General features: G+C 40.8%; 1 protein-coding gene across 5 annotated transcripts in view; it reads left to right on the top strand.

The window, feature by feature from the left end:
• Positions 1-23442, top strand: part of LOC121278899 (vacuolar protein sorting-associated protein 13B-like) — a 1102197-nt gene that overhangs the window by 863169 nt on the left and 215586 nt on the right. For all 5 annotated transcript variants that reach the window (XM_041189400.1, XM_041189399.1, XM_041189397.1 and 2 more), the window contains one exon: positions 196-339. In XM_041189400.1, the coding sequence (XP_041045334.1) occupies positions 196-339 (144 nt within the window). The remainder of the gene's footprint in view (positions 1-195; positions 340-23442) is intronic.

Genomic DNA, 23442 nt, shown 5'->3' with positions numbered 1-23442 from the left:
ATCAATTAGAAGCTGCAGGACTGATGTTGAATTGGGTTCAATGTTCCACTGCATTATGTATTACATAGAATTAACATAAACATTTGTAACTGTAAACTAATTTTGGTGTTCTTGCATGAAATGTTTATGTGATTGCACTACATTGGAAGTTGAGTTGTTTGTGATAATTGTATAATGCTGTTTTTATCTCTGTAGGAAATTGTAGTGTGTGGCCATTCATTGGAAGTCAATGTTACCACAAGCCTGGACTTATTTCTCAGTGTAGCTCAAGTTCAGCTCTTACAGGAGTTGGTACAAGCCAATATGCTTGGATTGGAGCCTGTGGATCCAACAACAGAGGTAACCTCACACCTGATTTCAATTTTTCTCATTTTTCAAATTTTTCATCTTAGAGAAATAATTATAACATGCGAGGGGTTAAAGAAAACTCATCACAAATGTAAATGAAGAACAATAAAATTAAAAATGTGTACATAACATACAGTATGCAGCAGGTTAACGGTGTTTTGCCAACAGTAAACCTGAGAAGGTGTGAACTGCACATTTGCAACACAGAAACAGGCCACTCAGCCCAACTGGCCTGTGCTGCCATCTATGCTCCACATGAATCTGAAAATTATTAAAGATCTTCATCCATGTGTTATTTGCACATTGCTTGAAGGCCTGAAGTCACATGAATACTGGTTGTTAGCATTTCAAAAGCCAGTGCAAAAAAAGACCAGGCAACAAAGAGGATCCCTGCTGAATGTTCTAATGGAAATGCAATCTCATTAGGGACAACTGATGTATAGGATTGGGAGATAAACAATCGTCTTTTAAACTACAGCTGACATAGAAAAAAATGAAGAATAACACAGATTATGCCTCGCAGGATATCATATTACTATCCCAGGCTGTATGCATGGTTTTGTTTTGGAAGCCAGAAAGCAACTGGGGAATCAAAGTAGACTGTTCGCACCAATCTGGTTCACAGATTGTAATGTTGAACTTTAATTGGAAGGGAGAAATAATCTGAAATACATGAACAGGACGATGAACAGTTTTCTGTCATTCAACAAAATGTATTTTTAAGTATCTTTTGTTCATATATACAACAATATTTACGTTCTATTTAATTATTTTCTGGTTCTCTGACCTGGTTGCCATTTGTAAAAATGTAGGTTTCTTAATGTTTGTCATTAGTGACAATTGAACTGCTATTTTCAAATAAAAAGACTTTTCATTGTCTACAGGAGTAAAAAAGAAATCACTCCTTTTCAGCCATCTCTCCTGCTTAGTTGAATGTTAGGTTAAATGTTCTAAAATATATATTTAGAGAAGAACAGGGGAGTTCTCCCCAGTGTCCTGGCCAATATTTAATTCTGAACCAACAAACACAGATTATCTGGTCAGTGTATTATTTCTGTTTGTGGGAGCTTACTGTGTACAAATTGGTGGCTGCATTTTCTACATTACAACCGAGTCTGCACTTCAAAAACCATTTCATTGGCTGTAAGGCGATTTGGGACATCTGCAGCTGTGGAAAGCATAATATAAATGCAAGTTTTTCTTTTTCCCTTTATGGATTTCTTAACTGTTGACCATTTCTCAACTGTTGACCATCTTGCCTGAGTTGAAAATCTAAGCAAGAGTACTTTGTCACAGAATATAAATAATGTTGTGAAAAGCCACCTGACAAATTTAGAAATGATGCCAAGGATGGAAGCTCTCCAACATCTGTGCTGGCAGTGGTCATCACAGTTTTCTTATTAGATTGAATTTAAACAAGCTAAAATTTCTAAATATGGTGCCATTTTATTGGTACTATTAAATTCCAGTTTCAATGCAACACTATCCAGAATTTTAAAAACCTCTTTGAAATAAGCTTGATGTTGATTTTGAACTTTTAAAATTTGTTCTTGGTTTATTGTCCTGAGAAGGTGACAGAGGGTTATTCCCTTGAACTGCTGTAGTCCTTGTGGTGTTGGTCCTTCCACAATGGTGTTAGCTTGAGGTTTCCAGGATTTTGATTCAATGAGGATGAAGGAACAGCAATATACCTCGCATCAGAATGGCATGTAACTTGGAGCAGAACTTGGATGTGATGGTGTTCTGATAACTGCTGCTCTTGTCCTTCTCAGTGGTAGAACTCCCAAGACAATGCCATTCTCTCAAAGTAACCTTGCTGCATTGTTACAATGCATCCAGTAGAATACATAGCAGCCACAATGTGCCAATAGTGGAGGAGGTGGATTTTGAATCCAGTGCCATGCCTACCAATTAACAGACCACTTTGTCCTAAATGGTCATGAGCTTTTTGAGCATACTTTTGATTGCAAACATTTAAGCAAGTGAAAAGTATTTATTCACCTACCAGGTAAGCCTTGTAGATTGTGAAGAAAGAATTTTCTACTTATGAGAGTACATTCGTATTAGGTTGTTTTGGTTATGAGCCTTAATAGAGGGATTTAGCATGATAATCCTAGATTACAACAGTGACCTCACTTCAAAAGTAATTAATTGGTTGTAAAGTGCTGTTGAGACATTCAGAGTTGTGAAATACACTATGTAAATGTAAATAATTTCTTTTTGTAGTCCTTCAAATAAAATACCAGCAAGGGGGAGATTCAGGGTGAAGGAAAGATTTTGGTTTCTAAAAAATAGTATGATTCCAAGTTCGGAACTAACTGAGCCATTCATGACAGACTTGGGTGGTCTGATAGCTGAGCCAGGCAGGTTCATGGCATTACTGATGAGCGTCCAACCAGCTTGGCTTAATAATGGAGCCAGGAGGTGTAGATCTGTCACAGGTGTTGAGATTCTACTCAGTTAGCTCCAACTAAGCCTTCAGGCAAAAGCCCTAATGAGTGGGGTGGTCCTAGCTGGGCAAGTAGCAGGAAGCATACTAATAATTTGCTCTAGTAGTCTAAGCGGCTTGAACTCATTTGAGCTCTGGCCGTACCACACTGTTTGGTTCTTTAGGGGGATTGTAAACCTTGGCTCTCCAACCTGCTTCTCAAGCTCTGGACTTAATTAAGTGTCCCTCCAGGAAGGGTTTGTGTTCTCAATATTTGTCAAATAGAAACAGGTGGGGGTAGGTTTTTCACAAGCTTAAAATGGAGATTTTTAAACATGGCGATGGATTTCTACACGTGTCAAACATCCAACTAACCAAAAAAGAAGTCCGTGCAATAAATGGATTGTTTCTTTTTAAGTGCTGTCTTCATACTTAAGGTACCTCTTTTTTTGTGCTTATGTACATTTGAAATTCCATTCATTAGAATAGATGTGCCAAGGTTCCAAATGTCTACAAAATGTGATTTAGTAGATTTAGTGGAAATACCATGTAATACTTAGCTGCCCTTAATCTACTCGATTTATTAAACTAGTTAGTTACATTGTACAGTATTTTTTCTATGAAATTTTGTCAATGATGTATCAACTGGCAAATCTACACAAGAATTTTGAAAATAAATATATGCTTCTCCTAATAACTCTCTGGGGCTGAGGAGGATTTTGGTTATGTTACTGGGCGAGTAATCCAGAAGCCTAGACTAATGTCATAAGAACACGTGTTAAAATCTCACCATGGTAGCTAACCATAATTTAAATTCAATTAGTTAAATAATCTGAAATTAAAAGCTAGTCTCAGTAATTGTGACCATAAAACTACCAGATTTGTCGTAAAAACCCAGCGGGTTCAGTAATGTCCTTTAGGGAAGGAAATGTGCCATCCTTACTTGCTGAGGCCTACATGTGACTCCAAACCCACAGCACTGTCGTTGACTCTTAACCCTCCTCTGGAATGGCCGAGCAAGACACCCAGTTGTACTTATGAAGGTGGCTCACCACCGCCTTCTCAAGGACAATGAGGGATGCGGAATATATGCTGGCCTTCCCAGTGACACCTACTTCGTGTGAATGAATTTAAAAAAGGACCGATTTGTCTATAAAGTCTTAATGATGTGGGCCCTCATAGAGGGTAAAGATCAGTGTCAAAAGATTAAGGTATGTGTGAGTGCTGAGTTGAGGTTGGGATGTGCAGGAAGTGGAATTTGGTATTGGGAAGGGGCTTCCTTTGCCAAAGGAGGAACATTTGAACAAGAAGTTTAAGTCTGGATGGGATTTGTAGGCTAGGTAAGTGAGGAATGTTGCATGTGCTTCTTCAATCATCTTTGAGACATACAAAGGCCTAAAGTTGCTCAAAGCTGTGTGCTGTAAATGGATTTTATGTTTATTTAAGGAATTAATCCACCATTTTATTGCCAGGAGTGAGTCATCATCTAATCACTTCAGAATTCATAACAAAGTAACATTTATTATTGAGGCCTGTTCTACCACTCTGAGTCTGGGTTTGGGAGTGTCTTGTTGCATTGTCTGTACCTTCTTGGTCTGAATGTGATGTGACTGTGTAGACCTTTATGTTAGTGGACAAAACCGGAGGCGGGTAGTGGAAGGGGGTAAAGCTCTTGTGTAATATGGTTAACGAATACCAAAAGTTCAAAACACCAATTATAATGGAAAGACACAATGAGGAAGATGAAAGTTGATGGTTGCCAAGCTTTGATTTATTGAGAGACTGAAATCAGCCAATTAAGGCCCGCCCAGCAGCCTGCCCGATGGAAAGCGCTATGCGCTTCCTGTTCCAGGGGGAGAGGAAATCCCGAACTGTCAAAGAGCGCAGTTCTCCTTGAGGCAAAGTCCTGTCTCAGGGAGTTTAGTGAAAGGTAAGTAAAGTCAAAAAATAGAGACATTTTAAAATTATTAACATGTCCCCTCTTGTGACAATGTAACACGAGATGGGACATGTTGATAACAAACTCATAAAATTTATTAACTTTTTACAAAATGATATTAAGACTTCATCCCGCCAGTGGATGAAGATTCATTAACAATCTACAGGCCGCTGGGGCTCCTGGCCTGCCTGCCAACCTTAAGGTTGGCTGGGCAGGGCGTTTAACTATCTTAATGAGCCTGTCAATGGCCTTAATTGGCTGATTTCATTGTCCGCCCGCCTTCCTTAAGATTTAAATGGCCCGGGATGACATTGGGGATTCCTCTCTACATCATCCCATGTCATTTTCCCCTTGGCGAGCGGGCCCTGCCCCCAAATCGCTGAAGGGAAAATCCTGGCCACAGTTAAAAGGTATTTAATTGGCTGTAAAGTATGTGTGGGACATCCTGAGTATGAGAGTTGCTGTATAATAGCAGTTGTTTCTTTTATCCTTATACCTCTTAATTTTTTAAATTTTTCCACGGGATGTGATTTGCAACAGAAACAAATGTGACATGAGAAAAAACTTTCTTACACAGCGAGTGGTTTGAGTCTGGAATGCACTGCCTGGAAGTATGGTGGAGGCAAGTTCAATCGAGGCATTCAAGAGGGCATTAAGTGATTACTTGAATAGAAACAATGTGCAGGGGTACAGGGAAAAGGCAGGGCAATGGCACTGGGTCATAATGCTCGTTTGGAGAGCCGGTACAGACATGATGTGCCAAATGGTCTCCTTTTGTGCCGTTAAGATTCTGTGATTCTGTGAGTCTCTGGCTAGGCCAGCACTTATTGCCCATCCCTAATTGCCCGAGAGAAGGAGGTGATGAACCACCTTCTTGAACCGCTGCAGTCTACATGTTGTAGGTACACCCACTGTGCTGTTAGGGAGGGAGTTCCAGAATTTTGACCTCGCGACAGTGGAGGAATGGCGATATAGTTCCAAGTCAGGATGTTGTGTGGCTTGGAGGGGAACTTGCAGGTGATGGTGTTCCCACGTGTCTGCTGCCATTGTCCTTATAGGTGGTAGAGGTTGCAGGTTTGGAAGTTGCTGTTGATAGAGCCTTGGTGAGCTCCTGCAGTGCATCTTGCAAATGGTACACACTACCGCCACTGTGCGTCTGTGGTGGAGGGAGTGAATGTTTGTGGATGGGGTGCCAATCAAGCGGGCTATGTTGTCCAGGATGATGATGAGCTCCTTGAGTATTGTTGAACCTGCACTCATCCAGGCAGGTGGAGAGTATTCCATCGCACTCCTGACTTGTGCTTTATAGATGGTGGACAAACTTTGGGGAATCGGGATGTGATTTACTCACCATAGAATTCCCAGCCTTTGACCTACCTACTCCTGTAGCCATATTATTTATACGACTAGTCCAGTTCAGTTTTTGATCAATGGTAATCCCCCAGGATGTTGATTGGATGTCAATCTCCTCCTTTGGCCTGGTGTCCCCCTTTTGTCCCTCTAACATTTCTGTGAGCACCTTATGACATTTTTCTCAACATAATTGAATGCAACCTTGGTTTTTCACTCAGCTTTGTGTTTCAGGCCTGAATCCCTGACAACATCCTCATTTACTGTGTTATGAAGTATCAACAGGGTATCTGGTTGGCATCAGGTTCCAAATCAAGTATATCAAACCTTGGAACTACTAGAGGGAAAAAGCACAGCAATTAACTGCTGAAAGATTGATTGTTCCTCATTGCAAAACAGACATTTGAGATACATGGGAATGGATGTATATAATTCTGACTGATTAATTGCAGAATTTAGTATTGTTCCAGTTCAATGAATGTTATGAATAGCATATCTTCAGTTGTACATGCTGGAGTTAAATCTTCTGTTTCACTGAGTGTAGAATGGTTCAGAAATCAGATCTTGAGAACGTTGCTTCAGTAGCACACATTTGAGAAGTAATTTAGCTCTCTTCAGAGGCACTGTTGGGAATGTTTGTGAATTACATGTCATGACTTAACTGCAAGAGGAGCCACCTATGACAGCAGCACGCACTACAGCTTAGGCCCTATTTAAACGCCTGCTCAGCTGATCGAGTGTGCCGCAGTTCAGTCACGTTAATTAACACTGGAAGGGGACACTTAAACTTTAGTCCCAGAATCAGCTGGGGTTATGCAACCCAATTTGTGATGTATGCCGCAACTTACTCAGCCATTTTCAAGTTTTTTTATGTTACCTGGGCCTTGATGAATACATATGCCTGCTTACAGCCAAAGCATGTACGCAAATAAGTTGCTTACACTGTATCTCCCCTTCCATACCACCCCTCCAAGATCTTCAAGCTTGCAAGTTTTGTGCAGTTCACATCATTGGGTCCATGCTTGCGCCACTGTTTATCCTTCAAAGTTCATGTTCAACAGCGTGAAAGATGGTAAAGTATGTTGCTCTTGTGGTAATGGCCTTTTTACCATTCATTTGTTTAAAAGCAGGCTTTTGTTAATAGCATTTTCGTCTGAGTCAAGTGATAATAATATCAAGGAAAGAGGCTTATCTTTGCATTATAATTCCTGAAACAGTGTTAACGGTGCAGCTGTAGGCGTTTTTTATAGTTTAGGGCGCTTGTGATAGCTGCTGGTCTTCATTAATCTGTGCAGTTTTTGCAGAGTAACAGTTATCTTGAAATACATTAAATTTGACATTGCTGCTTTTAAAGACTGTGGCCATAAAATTCCTGTGTCTGCAGACTCCATATTAGTCCCTATCCCTATAATTCTCAGTGTACTGGCGCACCCTAGAGGGACCATACAGCCACTTGCTTTTGATCTGTAGCATTTGTTTTCAAGCTCTAAAGGATACAATGTCAGAACAAGTGTTGTTTTCACATGTATTTCCTTTTTCTGCATTTTCTGATAGCAAGAAAGTAGCAGAAGCAAACTACTTCACCTAAGGAAATGGCCAGTTACTTTACCCTAAGCAATTGCAATATTTTGTGAGTAATATAATAAGTTTGCAATCTCACCAATTTCTATTTAACTTTCTTTTCTTGTTGTCTCTGTTTGAGCAATTTAGTTTGTTCATTTATTCGTGCAAGGGCTGAATTGTTTGTGACCAAGATATGAGTAAACAATCCATCAAAATGTTCCTTGTTTATTTTTACACTTTTGCATGTTCCTTATAGCCCTCTATAATATTATGCAAGCTATCAAAAGCATTGTCAGTTTCAATTGCATTTATTAAAACAGACGAAGACAGCTTGCTGTTAAGTTTCAGAACACGCCACATAAGGCAGCATGGTGGATTTCCTTTAATTCTCCACACTGTGATCCAAGTTTTAATATGGTCAGGCTGATGGGAAGAAAAGCTTCTCCTTCCGCTAGCCACAAGCAGCCCAGTGAAGTTAACATTAGCAATTCCAAAGCCAGATTCTGTGGGTGCAGGTCAAGAGTACAAAATTGTCCATAATTTGGCACTAAATTGGCATTCCCACTCAGAAACCACAAGAATTGCTGGTATGAAAACTAAATTGCATTATGTACAGAATTGTTTTTTTCCCTTTCAAGCTGAGGGTGGAGTTTGAACGCAGTACAAAGCAATCTTTGCTCTGCATTTGGGCCTTCAGTGATATCCAACCTTGGTGCTGCCATTGCCACTGGATGCACAAAATAAACATATATTTGCCAGAAACATAGATCTCTCTTTGCGCACAATTTTTTTTATATAACATAAAGTAAAACCAACACAAATAATGAGCAGCTGAACAGAGATGACAGAGAGCAGGCTTACCAATCATGAGCAAAATATTCCTATCATCTGAATGAATAAAGATAGGTTAATGGCAGAGAGAATTGCACCCCAAATTTTTCACTTTGTTCTTTTTAGGTCCATATTGTTGGATATCACCATGATTCTTTTAAAAAATGTGTTTTTTTGTGCATTATGCCTGCCATAGTACCATTCTTCCATGGGCATGATAATCTCTCAGGTTAGATGTGAGGGAATAGAGAGAAAGAAAGGCTTGTATTTACATAGCACCTTTCACAACTTCAGGATGTCACAAAGCAGTTTTCAGCCATTAAAGTACTTTTTGAAGTCTAGTCACTGATGTAATTCAGCCAATTTTTGTACAGCAGGCTCCCATAAAAAGCAATAATATGTTGTAATGGTGTTAAGGAATAGATATTAGCTGAGGATAGCAGGGTGAATTTCCCTGCTCTTTTTCAAAATAGCGCCATGAAATCTTTTATGTTCATCCAAAGGCTTGCTTGAGGCCTCGTTTAAAGTCTCATCTGAAAGACAACACCACAGACAGAGCCGCACTGCCTCAGTATTGCACTGGGAGCGCCAACCTAAATTTTTTGCTTAAGTCTTTGGAGTGGGACTTCTGACTCAAAGGCTAGAGTTAGACCTTTAATTTTAATCAACTGGCGTAAAAGCAGATTTTAATTGATACTATCAGAACCTTACCTATGGTGAATTATTTCAAATTGCAGTGAGAAATGTGGCAGTCCTTTAGAACATTGCAAGCAGCTGTGTGTCCTTGTCATCCATTTCTGGCAATGGCTGAGAGACAAATGATGAACAGAACTCAAAAGTAAGAGCTAAATGTACAAGGGCCTCAAGTGTCTGTTGCTTGTTCTGTGCAGTGCAGAGCAGGATGATCCAGAGTTTAATTGTGGCTGATGTGCAGTAAGTGACCAAGCTGCCCTGGTGTTGAGAGCAGCATGAAAATCATTGCAGTCCAGTGATTGCTGAAAGAGAAGTCCATGTGTATGGATGTCCGGTGGGAACGAGGTCAGGTATGACTGTCTGTCTATCAATGAAGAACGGTGATCAGTTGTGACTCGATTTGCAGCATAATTTGCCTCAGAGTCAGAAGATGGGAGTGGGACTTGAATAAACAAAGACATGTAATCCAGACTGACACTCCTGTGCAATGCTGAGGAAGCACTTGGGGGTAGCTTTTTTGGATGAGTCTTTAAACCAAGGCCTCGGCCTCTCAGGTGGAGGTGAATGACCCCATTGCTTTATTTTGAAGAACAAGGGAGCTCTCCCTGGTGTTCTGGCCAATAGTTTATCCTCAAACTTGCATCTAAAAACAGATTGTGCTGTCTGTGGGAGCCTGCTGTGCATAAATTGGCTATTGCATTTCCTGCACTACAACAGTAACTATGCTTCAAAAAGTACTTAATTGGCTGTAAAGCCCTTTGTGACGTCCTGAGGTTGTGAAACATGGTATTCAAATGGATGTCTTTCTTTCTATTAAAGTGAAGTATTGGGGTGTTGTTGTTCTCATGAAATCATACTTCATTATGCAGTCACGGTGACTGAAAAATAACCTCATGTCCAGATTACTAGCATGATTGTTCAGAGCAGACTCACTCAAAAGCAACTATGCACTTGGAGAAAGTATATTTTGTGACCTTATAATTTAATTGTTCCCAGAGGCTCATGAAGCAGTTTCTGCTGTATCTGTTTGTGATATGAGATGACAAGATGATAATAGCGAACAGATAACTGAGGCCTGTTTTTCGATCGCAAGAGATGCAGTGAGTTTGCCCTGTTTGGACTGACTGATCGATGATAGACTTGTCTGAAGCTGCAGCAGAAAGCCCAGGATTTGAGAGGAAGAATGCAACAGGAAATTATCTGGTCATCAGCAAATTGCCATTTGTGGTGTGATGACTTTGGATCCAGAAGCAGTTCAGTAAGGAAAATTTGCAATTTCTTTAAAAGGTCTAGGACTCTGTAATTATTTTAAGAATGTTTGAAAAGGATTTTTGAGTTTGGATTAATTATAAAGGGATCAATTGCAGTTTTCTTGGATAATAAGAAATATTGGTCCGACGACCCTTGACCTGGAAGAAGTACCAGCAGGAAGGGAGTTGAGAATGAAGCCGTGTTGCTGGATGACACAAAGGAGAGCTACAAGCAGAGGAGCAGGTTCTGAAACTGATTAAAAGTGGCTTCACTCTTCTTCCGTTGCAATGGAGGAAGCAAACACTCCAGTCTTAGCTCCTTAATATTTTAAGTACCAGCGATTTGGCAACTATTCTGACTCTCAGAGACGGTTGCTGAGGTTTTCCTGAGGTTAAGGGACCTGGGCAAGAGACAGCACTGCCCCCCCCCCCCCCCCCCCCCCCCCCCCCCCCCCCCCCGCCCTTCCCCCGCCCCCAGGAGAGAATGTCATCACAAAGGCATCCAGTAATGGTCATGAGAGCCAAAAGTCGTCTATTACTGCTGGATTATTCCTTGGATGCTGTGTTTTAGGAAAGGAAGAGACACCAGTGACAACTTCGTTTAAGCTATCAGAGCACAATATCTCAGGCTTCAACAAGAAAATGTATTTTTGGAAGCTACTCCTGCATATGGAAAATAGCTAATGACCATATTTGGCACATTGGGCTACTGTTTACTACCTGCTAGCTTGACATCTCAGATGATTTGATGGATAATGAATTTCTTTGTCAGAGTGCACTCAACAATTTCAACCAATTTACTACCTGCTAGCTTGACATCTCAGATGATTTGATGGATAATGAATTTCTTTGTCAGACTGCACTCAACAATTTCAACCAGTTTTTTGACCGACGTGAGGCATTGCCCAAAGTTCAGTTCTCTGCCCCTTCCAGCTCCTGATTGATGCCATTGACATCTGTTCTTCTGAATGAAAGGCTAGTATTTTCCCACACTTAAGTGGCAACTCTGTCACTCTGATAGCCTCCATGAGCTCAAATCACATCAAGAAACCTCCAAAGGTGCCTGGATATTGCACAGAAGCAACTTTACCATCGAGCAATTCTACTGATACACAAAAAAAGTCACAATATGTAATGTTCTTAAAAAAATGAGCTCTAGAAACATGCTATGAGAATTTAACTATCAGATATGAGAGTAATTTACCAGTGGCACCATGGCAACAACATCAGCAGGGTTGCAAGTTTTTCTTGTTAAGAAAAAGAGGATCATCCTCAGAACTATCGAAAGATTGATGATCTACCTAAAATGCCAAAATATGCAAATACGGTGAGAGAGCCACAGATTGAGAGGTTAACATCAACCCAAACATGGATTAGCATGGATATGAAATTGGCTGAGTGACAGGAAGCAAAGAGTAGTAGTTAATGGATGTTTTTCAGGCAGGAAGAAGGTTTGTAGTGTAGTTCCCTGGGGTGGTGGGGGGCGGTGGTCAGTGTTGGGACCCTTGTTATTCCTGATATAATCACCTAGACTGTGCTGTACAGGGCACCATTTCAAAGTTTGCGGATGATGAAACAAAACTTGGAAGCATTGTGAACCATGAGGAAGACAGCTTAGAATTTAAAAAGGACATAGACAAATTGGTGGAAAGGGGAGACAGGTGGCAGATGAAGTTCAGTGCAGGGAAATGTGAAGTGATTTCATTTTGTGTCCTTTATTTTACATTGTCCCTCCAGGTTCTTCCTCCCAAAACGAATCACTTCATACTTCTCCACATTGAACTTCATCTGCAGGAGCAGAGTGACCTGGGTGTATATATGCAGAAGCCATTGAAGGTGACAGGACAGATTGAGAGCAGGGTTAATAAAGTATACAGTATCCTGGGCTTTATTAATAGGGGCATGAGTACAAGAGTAAGGAGGTTATATTGAACTTGTATAGCACACTAGTTTGGCCTCAGCTGGAGTATTGTGTCCAGTCCTGCCCACCACACGTTAGGAAGGATGTGAAGGCATTGGAGAATGCAGAAAAGATTCATAAGAATAGTTCTAGGGATGAGGAACTTCAGTTATGAAGATAGATTGGAGAAGTTAGGACTGTTTTCGTTGGAGAAAAGAAGGCCAGGAGGAGATTTGATGGAGGTATTCAAAATCATGAAGGGTCTGGACAAGATAGGTAGGGAGAAACTGTTCCCACTCATGAAAGGATTGAGGACAAGAGGGCACAGATTAAAATTAATTGGTAAAAGAAACAAAGGTAACATGAGGAAAAACTTTTTTCATGCAGCAAGTGGCTAAGGCCTGCAATGCACTGACTGACAGTGTGGTGGAGGCAGGTTCAATTAAAGCATTCAATAGGTAATTAGACTGTTATTTGAAAGTGAAGAATGTGCAGTGTTACGGAGAGAAGGTGGGAGAATGGCACTAAGTGAATTGCTCATTTAGAGAGCCAATGCAGACATGATGGGCTGAATGGCCTCCTTCTGCGCTGTAACAATTCTGTAATTCTGAGATTGTGAACAGTAAGTGCAGCATATCACCTCTTATACTTCATTTGTCTCATCCCATCAGTGAACTCACAATATGGTTAGCACACAGGAGGCAGCCATTTGGCCTGTCATGTTCAAGCCTGTTCTCAGTGAAAAAAACTCAGCTAGCCCCACTCCTCCACCTTTTCCCCATAGCCCTGCAAATCTTCTCTTTGGGTGCTTATCCAATTCCCTTTTGAAAGCCCTGGTTTCCAGCACATATTCAGCTAGTGCATTCCAGATCCTAACCACTCACTGGTCAAAAGACTTTGCTCATCTCATTGTTGGTTCTTTTACAGATCGATCAATGTTCTCTGATCTTTGACCTTTCTACCAAGGGGAATGGTTTCTCTTTGTCTACTGTCAAGCCCTCATGATTTTGAACACTTCTATCAAATTTCCTCTTAACCTTCTCTTGGCTAAGGATAACAACATCCTATGATCTATCCTCATAACTGAAATTCCTTATTCCAGGGACAACTCTTATAAATCTTTTCTGCACCCTCGTAAAGCCTTCTCATCCTTCCTAGAGTGCAGTGACCAGACTGAAAGGTTTCTGAGCCTCCAGCATGGTCTACTGCATAATGGAAGGTTTAGACCATTGTCATAGCTGGTGGAAGAAGAACTAAAGTCACCATAGAAAATTTGCAACAAATCTGCCTTGGCTCAGAGGCTGCAATAGACTGCCGACCTTGGGAGCATTCAGTACTGAGCTGAACCAATGTTATCCCTGCACCCCTTCTGTCCCTGGCAAACTCCCACTTCTATGTACAGTCAAATCCATCTCTCTGGCCCAGCAAGCCAGACTGAAATGAAATAGAATTCATTTTTTTTTTATCAGATATGTGAATTAACAGGTTCGAATGCTAAATGAAATTATAATTTTCTGTAACTCTGGAAATCAAGTAGGATATATTCAGTGTGAGTAAAATAGCGCAGAATATTTTTATATTCACCAAAAAGTCAGCTATGCTTTGGAGTCCTCTGGGCTTTGCATTGGCACAATTTTATCACTTGTTTGAATTTATTTTTAATTAAATGAAAGTGCAGTTCCTAACCAACAAATTAATGCTATACTTTAGAACTTGTATTGTTATAGTGAAAGGTCTGACGGATACTGTGGTACAAAATTTCAACACTCAGAGTCCAAATGCAATATTCAAGTGGTTCCTTTATTACGCATGCAGGGAGCAAACGCTGTGCAATCCAGGCGCTTCTCCACCGAGGTTCAAATGAGCACAATTCATATATTTTTTATTATCAGTTACAACTTAATGGTATTAGTTAGACAAAGGCCACAGCACAGTGATGCCCCTGGCGGGCCGATAATTGTGTTCTTCTACAGTAATTGAAGTGCAAAGACTTGACATTGTCCTTTTGAAGATAGCAAATAATGTATGTTTGTTCTGTACAAAAGGTAAACGGGTAAATGTGGTTCAAGGCTGTCAGACAGTGTTAAGTGGCCTTCCCCATTTCTTGATTGAGTCATTCCGTGTCCCCGCCTGTGTGTGTCTCCCATTTCCTAATTGCAAATTTACAGCTGAGCCCTTTGTACAAGTTTTTAGCTTTCATGTAAGGCTGTGATTGTCTGTGTATGCTTTGACACCCTAGCTGCTGATCCTGGCTAGCACTTCAAAATAAATCCAAATTTTCTGCATCTTCAATAGTGTCCAGACTGCATAACAGCATTAGCAAAAGCTGCATTTTGTGTAATAGCTGTCACACAATAGAAAAAATTTATGTTAACAACTTCAAAGTTTTCTGTTTGTTTTATACTGGGAAACTTCTTTTTACTTCCAACTATTTCTAACTATAATTTCAAACCAAAATAAAGTTGTGGACAGGATAACATTCAACAGAAATCACAAGTCATTAAGGACAAAAATCTAAGATGGAGAGTTGTTCTCTTCCTGACCTCGGTCAACTTCTCTTTCTGCTGGTAAATGGGAACGGATATGTGAAATAGCAGTCTGGAGTAACTTGCCTTTAGATGTAACCTCCTTTCTCTGTCGCCCACTCTGCACCGTTCACCTATCCCCTGCCCCATCACGGTTAGCTCTAATGAGAATTATGGTGCAAACTAGTGGTTTATGTGACACAAATATTTATGTTCCAGCCTGCTTGGCAAGCCAGTAACTAAGACCCTAATAATGGCTTGGTGCAATTACTGTCACCAATATCTTGTTGCAGTTTCTTTGAACCATGGCTTTTAAGCTGTGACTACTACTACAAAACATACTTATGAACTTTAGATCACCCTAGTATTGTTTGCAGTTTATAGTACTAAATACCTAATTGCCTGCTGTTTTGTGTTTATGAAGGCAACACCCTACAGGAGACACATATACTATATCTTAAAATATTTAAGTGAACAAGTTAGTTGTGTATGTTGTAATGTATGCATTTGTAAGATCTCTGGTCTCTATGGGTTCCAATACTTCAGTGTTCTGGTGTAATTCTAGCCAGACAGAGCCATTACGCATCTGGAAATAGGCTTGTTATCAATGGCCCATGCTGGCCTCTTTAAAAAGGTGCATCCTTTCCAGAAGCTAACCGTGAGACAGACTGTTTTTTTGAGAACAGTGCTCTGTTTTAATTTTCTATGTTGTTTTAGACAGCATTTGTATATAATAAAAAGATGGGCCACACTGGTTTCATTTTCAACCTGATAGTGCTTACAAAAACAAATTGACTTCAAGTATCTGAGGTACCCTTACTTGACAACACATTGTTCCTCAATTCTTGACAATCTTGTGAAACTTCTCTCTCTCTTTACCCTAAAGACACTGTTAATGATCTCTGTAGTAATGTTTAAAGGACATGTCTTCAAAATATATAACCTTGCTGCTTTCTCATAATTATATCAGTTACTTTTGAATCTCTTTGTCCAGTGTGAACACTGCAGAAGTTGTTGGTCTGAAAAATTGTAGCTTTTCATGAATCCAGAAAGCAACAGTCCTGTTAATTGTGATTTCTGTTACTTAGAATGCAAATTTGCCATTAGCTGATAACCAGAAAATATTATGTGCAGAAAATATACATCATATTCAAACAATACATTTTCAAAGAGCTGTTTCCTCTAGTTCGGCGAGTCCAGAACAAGGAACTATAACCTTAAGATTAGAGCTAGGCAGTTGAAGGATGATGTAAGGAAACACATATTCACTAAAGGATAGGGACAATCTAGAACTCTCACCACCAAAAAGTTGGCATCTGACAATCTCAAAACTCAGATTGCTAGATTTTTGTTCAGCATGGGTATTAAAGGTACAGAACCAAGGCGGGTAGATAGAATTAAAATACAGAGCAGCCATGATCTAACTGAATGGCAGAACAGGCTTGAGAGGCTGAATGACCTACTCTTTCCACTCCAGTGGATGTAAAAGATCCAATAACACTTTTCAAAGACGAACTCAGGAGTTCTCCCCAGTATCCTGGACCATGTTTATTCCTCAACCAGTACCTAAAACAGTTTATCTGGTGATTATCACTTTGCTGTTTGTGAGAACTTTCATGTGTACAAATTGGCTACCACCTTTCCTACATTACAACATTGACTGCACTTGATGAAAGTACTTCATTGGCTGTAAAAGGACTCTGCGATATCATGAGGGCACAAAGTAAATGGAGGTCTTTCCTAGCTCCTTTCCTATGAACCTATGACATTTGAAAACTAATTTCATGAGCAAAGATACAATGAACAGAGTTGCTCAAATACTGTCGAAGGAAATCGAATACTACACAAGCTAGTTCTCTTATCTGTGGGTTCAAATAATGATCACATTTGATCCTACAGCAGATTGGAAACCCAGTTGAAGTCTTAGGCTGAGTTGATGGCCAGCTTGTAATACAGTTGAAACATGATAAGATAACATATATCAGGAATAACTTCATGTAGAAAAATAGTTTTCTTAAAGCACTCAACAATTAGTGCTTTAGTGCTTTAACAAGGTTAGTGGTTTCACATCATAGTTCATAATTTGGTATTGGCCTGATGTGTTCCTAAATGCCTTTTTGCTGTTTAGCAATGAAAGGCTTAGTTTTGTCATTGGTTTTATCTGCTAGAACAGCTGCTAGAGTTTAATGTTTGGTTTGATAAACTCAACTTCCTCCATAAATTTTGTGGTTGCAACATTTGCAACTACTATGAGTTAATCACCTGTAGTAGTAGGAAAAGAAGGCCAGATAGTAACTTTCTTCTGTGTTATTAGGATGCAATCCATTTAATATGCAAGTCACAGAATCATAGAATTATAAAACATTGTATAAATATTATAGAAAAATTACTTTACTAAAGAGATTTGTGATTCATTATATTGGAATAGGCTTAAAATATGGCAGTTTTGAAGCATGTACTTTGCCAGATTTGGAACTACATGATTGTAATGGAGGCCAAACGGCGTATGGCAGCCTCCTGAACTGTTGACGCTACCTTGAACATTTCGGAGATGGTGACATAGTTTTTTAAAAATTCATTCATAAGATGTGGGCGTTGCTGGCTAGGGCAGCATTTATTGCCCATCCCTAATTGCCCTTGAGAAGGTGTTGGTGGGCTGCCTTCTTGAACCGCTGCAGTCAATGTGGTGTAGGTACATGCACAGTGCTGTTAGGGAGGGAGTTTCTGTATTTTGACTCAGCGACAGCGAAGGATTAGTGAAATAGTTCCAAGTCGGGATGGTGAGTGGCTTGAAGGGGGATTTCCAGTTGATGGTGTTCCCATGTGTCTGCTGCCCTTGTCCTTCTAGGTGGTAGGTGTCATGGGTTTTGAAGGTGCTGCCTAAGGAGTCTTGGTGAGTTCCTGCAGTGCATTTTGTAAATGGTACACACCGTTGCTACTGTGCATCTGTGGTGGAGGGAGTGAATGTTTGCAGACAGGGTGGCAATCAAGTGGGCTGCTTTGTCCTGGATGGTGTCAAGCCTCTTGAGTGTTGTTGGAGCTGCACTCATCCAGACAAGGGGAGAGTATTCCATCACACTCCTGACTTGTGCCTTGTTGTTGGTGGACAGGTTTTGGGGAGCCAGGAGGTGAGTTACTTACCGCAGGATTCCTAGCTTCTGACTTGCTCTTGTAGTCCAGTTCAGTCACTGGTCAATGGTAACCACCCAGGATGTATATAGTGGGGGATTCAGTGATCGTAATGGTCAGCAATCAGATGGTCATTGCCTGGCATTTGTGTGGTGTAAATGTTACTTGCCACTTGTCAGCCCAAGCCTGGATATTGTCCAGGTCTTGCTGCATTTGGACATGGACTGCTTTAGTATCTGAGGAGTTGTGAATGGTGCTGAATATTGTGCAATCATCAGTGAACACCCTCACTTCTGACCTTATGATGGAAGGAAGGTCATTGATGAAGCAGCTGAAGATGGTTGTGCCTAGGACAGTACCCTGAGGAACCCCTGCAGTAATGTCCTGGAACTGACATGATTGACCTGCAACAACCACAACCATCTTACTTTGTGCTAGGTATGACATCAGCCAGCAGAGAGTTTTCCCCCTGATTTCCATTGACTCCAGTTTTGCTAGGGCTCCTTGATGCTGTCGAATGCTGCCTTGACTTCGAGGGCAGTCACTCTCACCTCACCTCGGGAGTTCAGCTCTTTTGTCTATGTTTGAATCAAGGCTGTAATGAAGGCCTTGGCGGATCCCAAACTGTGCATCAGTGAGCAGGTTATTGCTAAGCAGGTGCCGCTTGATAGACTGTTAATGATCCCTTCCATCACTTTACTGGCAATGGACAGTGGATTGATGAGTCAGGTTAGATTTGTCTTGAATTCTGTGTACAGGACACACCAGGGCAATTTTCAACGTTGCTGGGTAGATGCCAGTGTTGTAGCTGTACTGGTACAGCTTGGCTAGGGGCCTTTGCAGTAGGAGTGCCTTCAGCTGTTTCTTGATATCACAGAATCACACAGTGCAGAAGAGGCCCTTCGGCCATCGGGTCTGCACCGACACGTGAGAAACACCTGACCTACCTACCTAATCCCATTTACCAACACTTGGCCCGTAGCTTTGAATGTGATGATGTGCCAAGTGCTCATCCAGGTACTTTTTAAAAGTATGTGAGGCAACCCGCTTCCACCACCCTCACAGGCAGCGCATTCCAGACTGTCACCATCCTCTGGGTTAAAAAGGTCAGGTGCTTCTTACGTGTCGGTACAGACTCGATGGGCCAAAGGGCTTCTTCTGCACTGTGATTCTGTGTCATCCACAAACTTACTAATCCTACCCCCCACATAGTCATCTATGTCGTTTGTATAAATGATGAATAATAAGGGACCCAACACAGATCCCTGTGGTACGCCACTGGACACTGGCTTCCAGTCACTAAAGCAGCCTTCTGTCATCACCCTCTAACAACTAAGCCAATTATGAATCCACCTCATCAAATTACCCTGTATCCCATGTGCATTTGCCTTCTTTATAAGTCTCCCAAGTGGGACCTTGTCAAAGGCTTTGCTGAAATCCATATAAACTACATCAACTGCACTACCCTCATCTACACACCTGGTCATCTCAAAAAATTCAGTCAAATTTGTTAGGCATGTCCTCCCTCTGACAAAGCCATGCTGAATATTGCTGATCAAACCTTGCCTCTCCATTTGGAGATAGATTCTCTCCTTCAGAATTTTCTCCAATAGTTTCTCTACCACTGATGTGAGACTCACTGGCTTGTAGTTCCCTGGCTTCTCTCTACAACGCTTCTTAAATAGTGGAACCACATTAGCTGTTCTCCAGTCCTCTGGCACCTTCCCCGTGGTCAGAGAGGAATTAAAAATTTGGGTCAGAGCCCCTGCGATCTCCTCCCTTGCCTCCCTCAGCAGCCTGGGACACAAATCATCTGGACCTGGAGATTTGTCCACTTTTAAGCCTGCCAACACCTCCAATACCTTGTCATTCCCTATATCAATTTGCTCAAGAACTTCACAGTTCCTCTCCCCGTGTTCCATATCACACTGAGTGAATCAAATTGGCTGAAGACTAGCATCTGTGATGCTGGGGACCTCTGAAGGAGGCCGAGATGGATTATCCAGTCAGCACTTCAGGCTGAAGATTGTTGCAAATGCTTCATCCTTATCTTTTGCAATGGTAATGTCATTGGACTGTAATCTAGAGGGCCAGGCCTCCCTCAGGACATTGGTTCAAATGCTATCATGGCAGCTGGTGTGATTTGAATTCAATTAAATCCGGAATATAAAGATAGAATCAGTAATAGTGATCACAACAACTTTCATCGATTGCTTGTAAAAACCCACCTGGTTCACTAATGCCCTTTAGGGAAGGAAATCTGCCATTCCTTGCTGACCTGGCCTACATGTCACTCCAGATCCACAGCAATGTGGTTGACTCTTAGCTGCTCCCTGAAATATCCTAGCAAGTCACTCAGTTCAAGGGCAATTAGTGATGGGCAACAAATGCCTGTAGTGCCCACATCGCATGAAAGAATTTAAAAAAAAAATCTAGATTATGCACTGTCTGAAAGCAGTGGAAGTGAATTCAGTAGCAACTTCCAAAAGACAAATGCATGAAAGGGAAAAATGGGCAGGGCTATGGAGGAAGAGCAAGAGAGTGGAACTTATTGGATCGCTCTTTCAAAGAGCCAGCACGTGCACCATGGAGCAAATGGTGTGCTTCTGAACTGTACAATTCAATCATTATATCTCACTATTGTTCATGATATATAGTCAGCACATAACCTCTTAATTCAAGTTCCAAATGAAATTGTGTGTGTCTATAAGTCAGGAATATATAGGTAGCTAGTTTTACGCTACAACAATCACTAAAAGCCAACTTTGAAGTCTGGTATCTGTGAGTACTGTAGGTATCAATTTCTCATTGCATACCACAGTAAAGTAACTGACAAGTTCATTACAATTAAATGTATATACCACCTCTGAGACTCTGTAAATCAAGTGTATTGCTGTTGAACCTTGCTACGATTGATTTAGAGGCATTGAGTCAACTTAATAGGATAAAAAATGTGGAACTCTGCAACAGTGTCTTCCATCATCTTAATAAGAATAATAATGAGTATGATTGTTTCATGTTGCACCATGTGTACCGTAACTAAGGACTGACTTGCTTTAGCTCAAATGTGTTGTATTTTTGTCACCAATTTTGCCCTATATTCCCAGTGGTATTTTTCTGTATAAGAAAAATCTAACGTTTCAGAATAACCACCTTCTTTTATTTCATGCTTGATCCGTGTTTTAATAATGTTACAATATCCGGCCCTTGTGAGTTAACGAAATGTGTGATTTAAAGATGTTGGAATGCTAAGGCAAAATTGTCACCCACGCAAGATATTTTAGGGCCAGAATCTGACATCATTTGCTTTTTATAGCTTTAATGAATCAGAATAAGAACAATATGGATATATTATTAACATCCCTTGCTGCTTTGTACTGTCATAATAGTACAAATCGCTAAGTTTATATGACAGAGCAAATGAACTGGAGATTTTGACAGCAGAAATTTCTCTGCTAATCTGTTTTGTATTTTCCCTGTATCATTTGATATGAGCATTACTGGAAGTGGTGAAATGGTTATAGGTGCGCAGAATTGTTAATGTGTGTTTTCAATATTAGTAGTTGTTGACCAGTGGTGGTGTGGGATGGGGGAGTGGGGTGGGTCCGGTGGTGGCAGTGAGTTTACTAGTTTGATTACAAATTGGTGGTGTTTGGACTTTAACACTTCAAATATCTATTTGTGCACTTAAAAGCTTTTTAACATAGATAGTTGATGATCTAAATGCATTACTATATTCTTTTGAAAGTCTTGTGCATGGTATTATTAGTTTCAATTAAATCAGTATCATTTAAATAACACAGCTGAAATGCTCAACTCATTGAGAAGGTACTGGACCTGCACCTGAAGTACTGTAACCTACAAGGCTACGGTCCAGGTGCTGGAAAGAGGAATTAAAAATGAGTGGCTAGTTTATTTTTTCTCTTTTTTTTGGCCGACGCAGGCCCAATTAGCTGAATGGCCGCTTTCTGCGCGATAACCTTTCTATGGTTTAGTGCAGTTAAAGATGTTTCAAGTGTATCACTAATCTTTCAGTGCTGCACGTTATTAAGGAAATGCCATTGATCTTCATTTCTCACCATTTATTACTGTTACTCTATTCACACTAAAATAGTTCTACCTGTATCCTAAAATAGACGAGCAGTTTTACCCTTACTGGGTGAAATAACTTACTCATCTGAGCGGAAGTTATATAAGTTAGTTTAACAATCTCTCTATAGCCTGTAGCAAGTTAAACGCAGACCTGAAAGTCAAACTCCGTAACATATTTAAAAATAATGTTTTTGGGCTGGAAATCTTGTGCCTTTGCTATAAGAATATTGTGTGAATAAAGCTCATGAACCACTCATAACGCCACGTGCCACTCTGGAAGTGTCTCATAACCTCCTTTTGACTGAAACTTTAATAGATTCATATGCTGCCAGATCAGCCGATTATTTTATAATGAGCACTAATGAAATAATGCAGACCTATAATATTGTTGGACACTTTATCAACAAGAAGTTCTTGGCTTTCCGATATGTTTTTACACATCTGCTATACATATTCAATGCCAATGAAACTTGGAGATAGCATGCATTAATTCCATATCTCTCCCATTGGGGTTCTTCTCCATGGTGTGGCCTTTTTCCTCACTCCCTCAAGTCGGGGGCGGGTGGGGGGGAGCGGGGACGGGGGGCCGGGGGCGGGGGGGGTGTGGTGGTGAAGATTGGGCCATATTTGATGCTCAATTGCTTTATCAATCAATCGTCCAAACTGACTGGACCACAATAAGGAATATCAGAGCTCACGTTCCTCTGCCAAAACCACCCATCATCCCAGGATTGGAGGCAGTTCAGAAGAGGTTTACTAGATTGATACTTGGAATGAATGAGTTGTCTTATGAGCAAAGATTAGACAGACTGGAAGAGTGAGGGGTGACTCGATTGAAGTATATAAGATCCTGAACGGGATTGACAAGGTGGATTTGGAAAGGCTGAGTCCAGAACTAGGGGGCCCTGCTTTCAAATTAGGGATTGCCCTTTTAGGACAAAGATGAGGAGAATTTTTTTCTCTCAGAGTTGTGCAACTTTGGAACTCTGTCTCCGAAGGCAGTGGAGGCAGAGTCATTGTATATTTTTAAGGTAGTGGTAGATTGGTTCCCTTGCCTAACAAGAATCTAAGGTTATAAGAGGTAGATGAGAATGTAGAATTCGAGACACAAACAGATCAGCCATGATCTTATTGAATGACAGAGGAGGCTCAAGAGGTTGAATGGCCTACTTCTGCTCTTATTTCATACGTTTGTCTGAATGGGGCCAACAGAGCAGTGTCTCTTGGCAAGAGTGTGGTGAGATAGGAAATAAACCAGAGAAAGGTGTGAATTTAATTCTCGGGCAGGCTTGGAAAGGGGGAAGAATCAGAGACACCTGAACAGGTGGGCTCAATCCTAGTGAGAAAGTCCAAAAATTCCTCACACTTGCCATAGAAGGTAAAATGGATGGGAG

The sequence above is a fragment of the Carcharodon carcharias genome, chromosome 6 (genome assembly GCF_017639515.1).
Source record: "Carcharodon carcharias isolate sCarCar2 chromosome 6, sCarCar2.pri, whole genome shotgun sequence".
In the NCBI taxonomy this organism is placed as follows: domain Eukaryota; kingdom Metazoa; phylum Chordata; class Chondrichthyes; order Lamniformes; family Lamnidae; genus Carcharodon; species Carcharodon carcharias.
The sequence above is the reverse complement of the archived record's forward strand: the minus strand, read 5'-3'. Positions and strand labels throughout refer to the sequence as shown.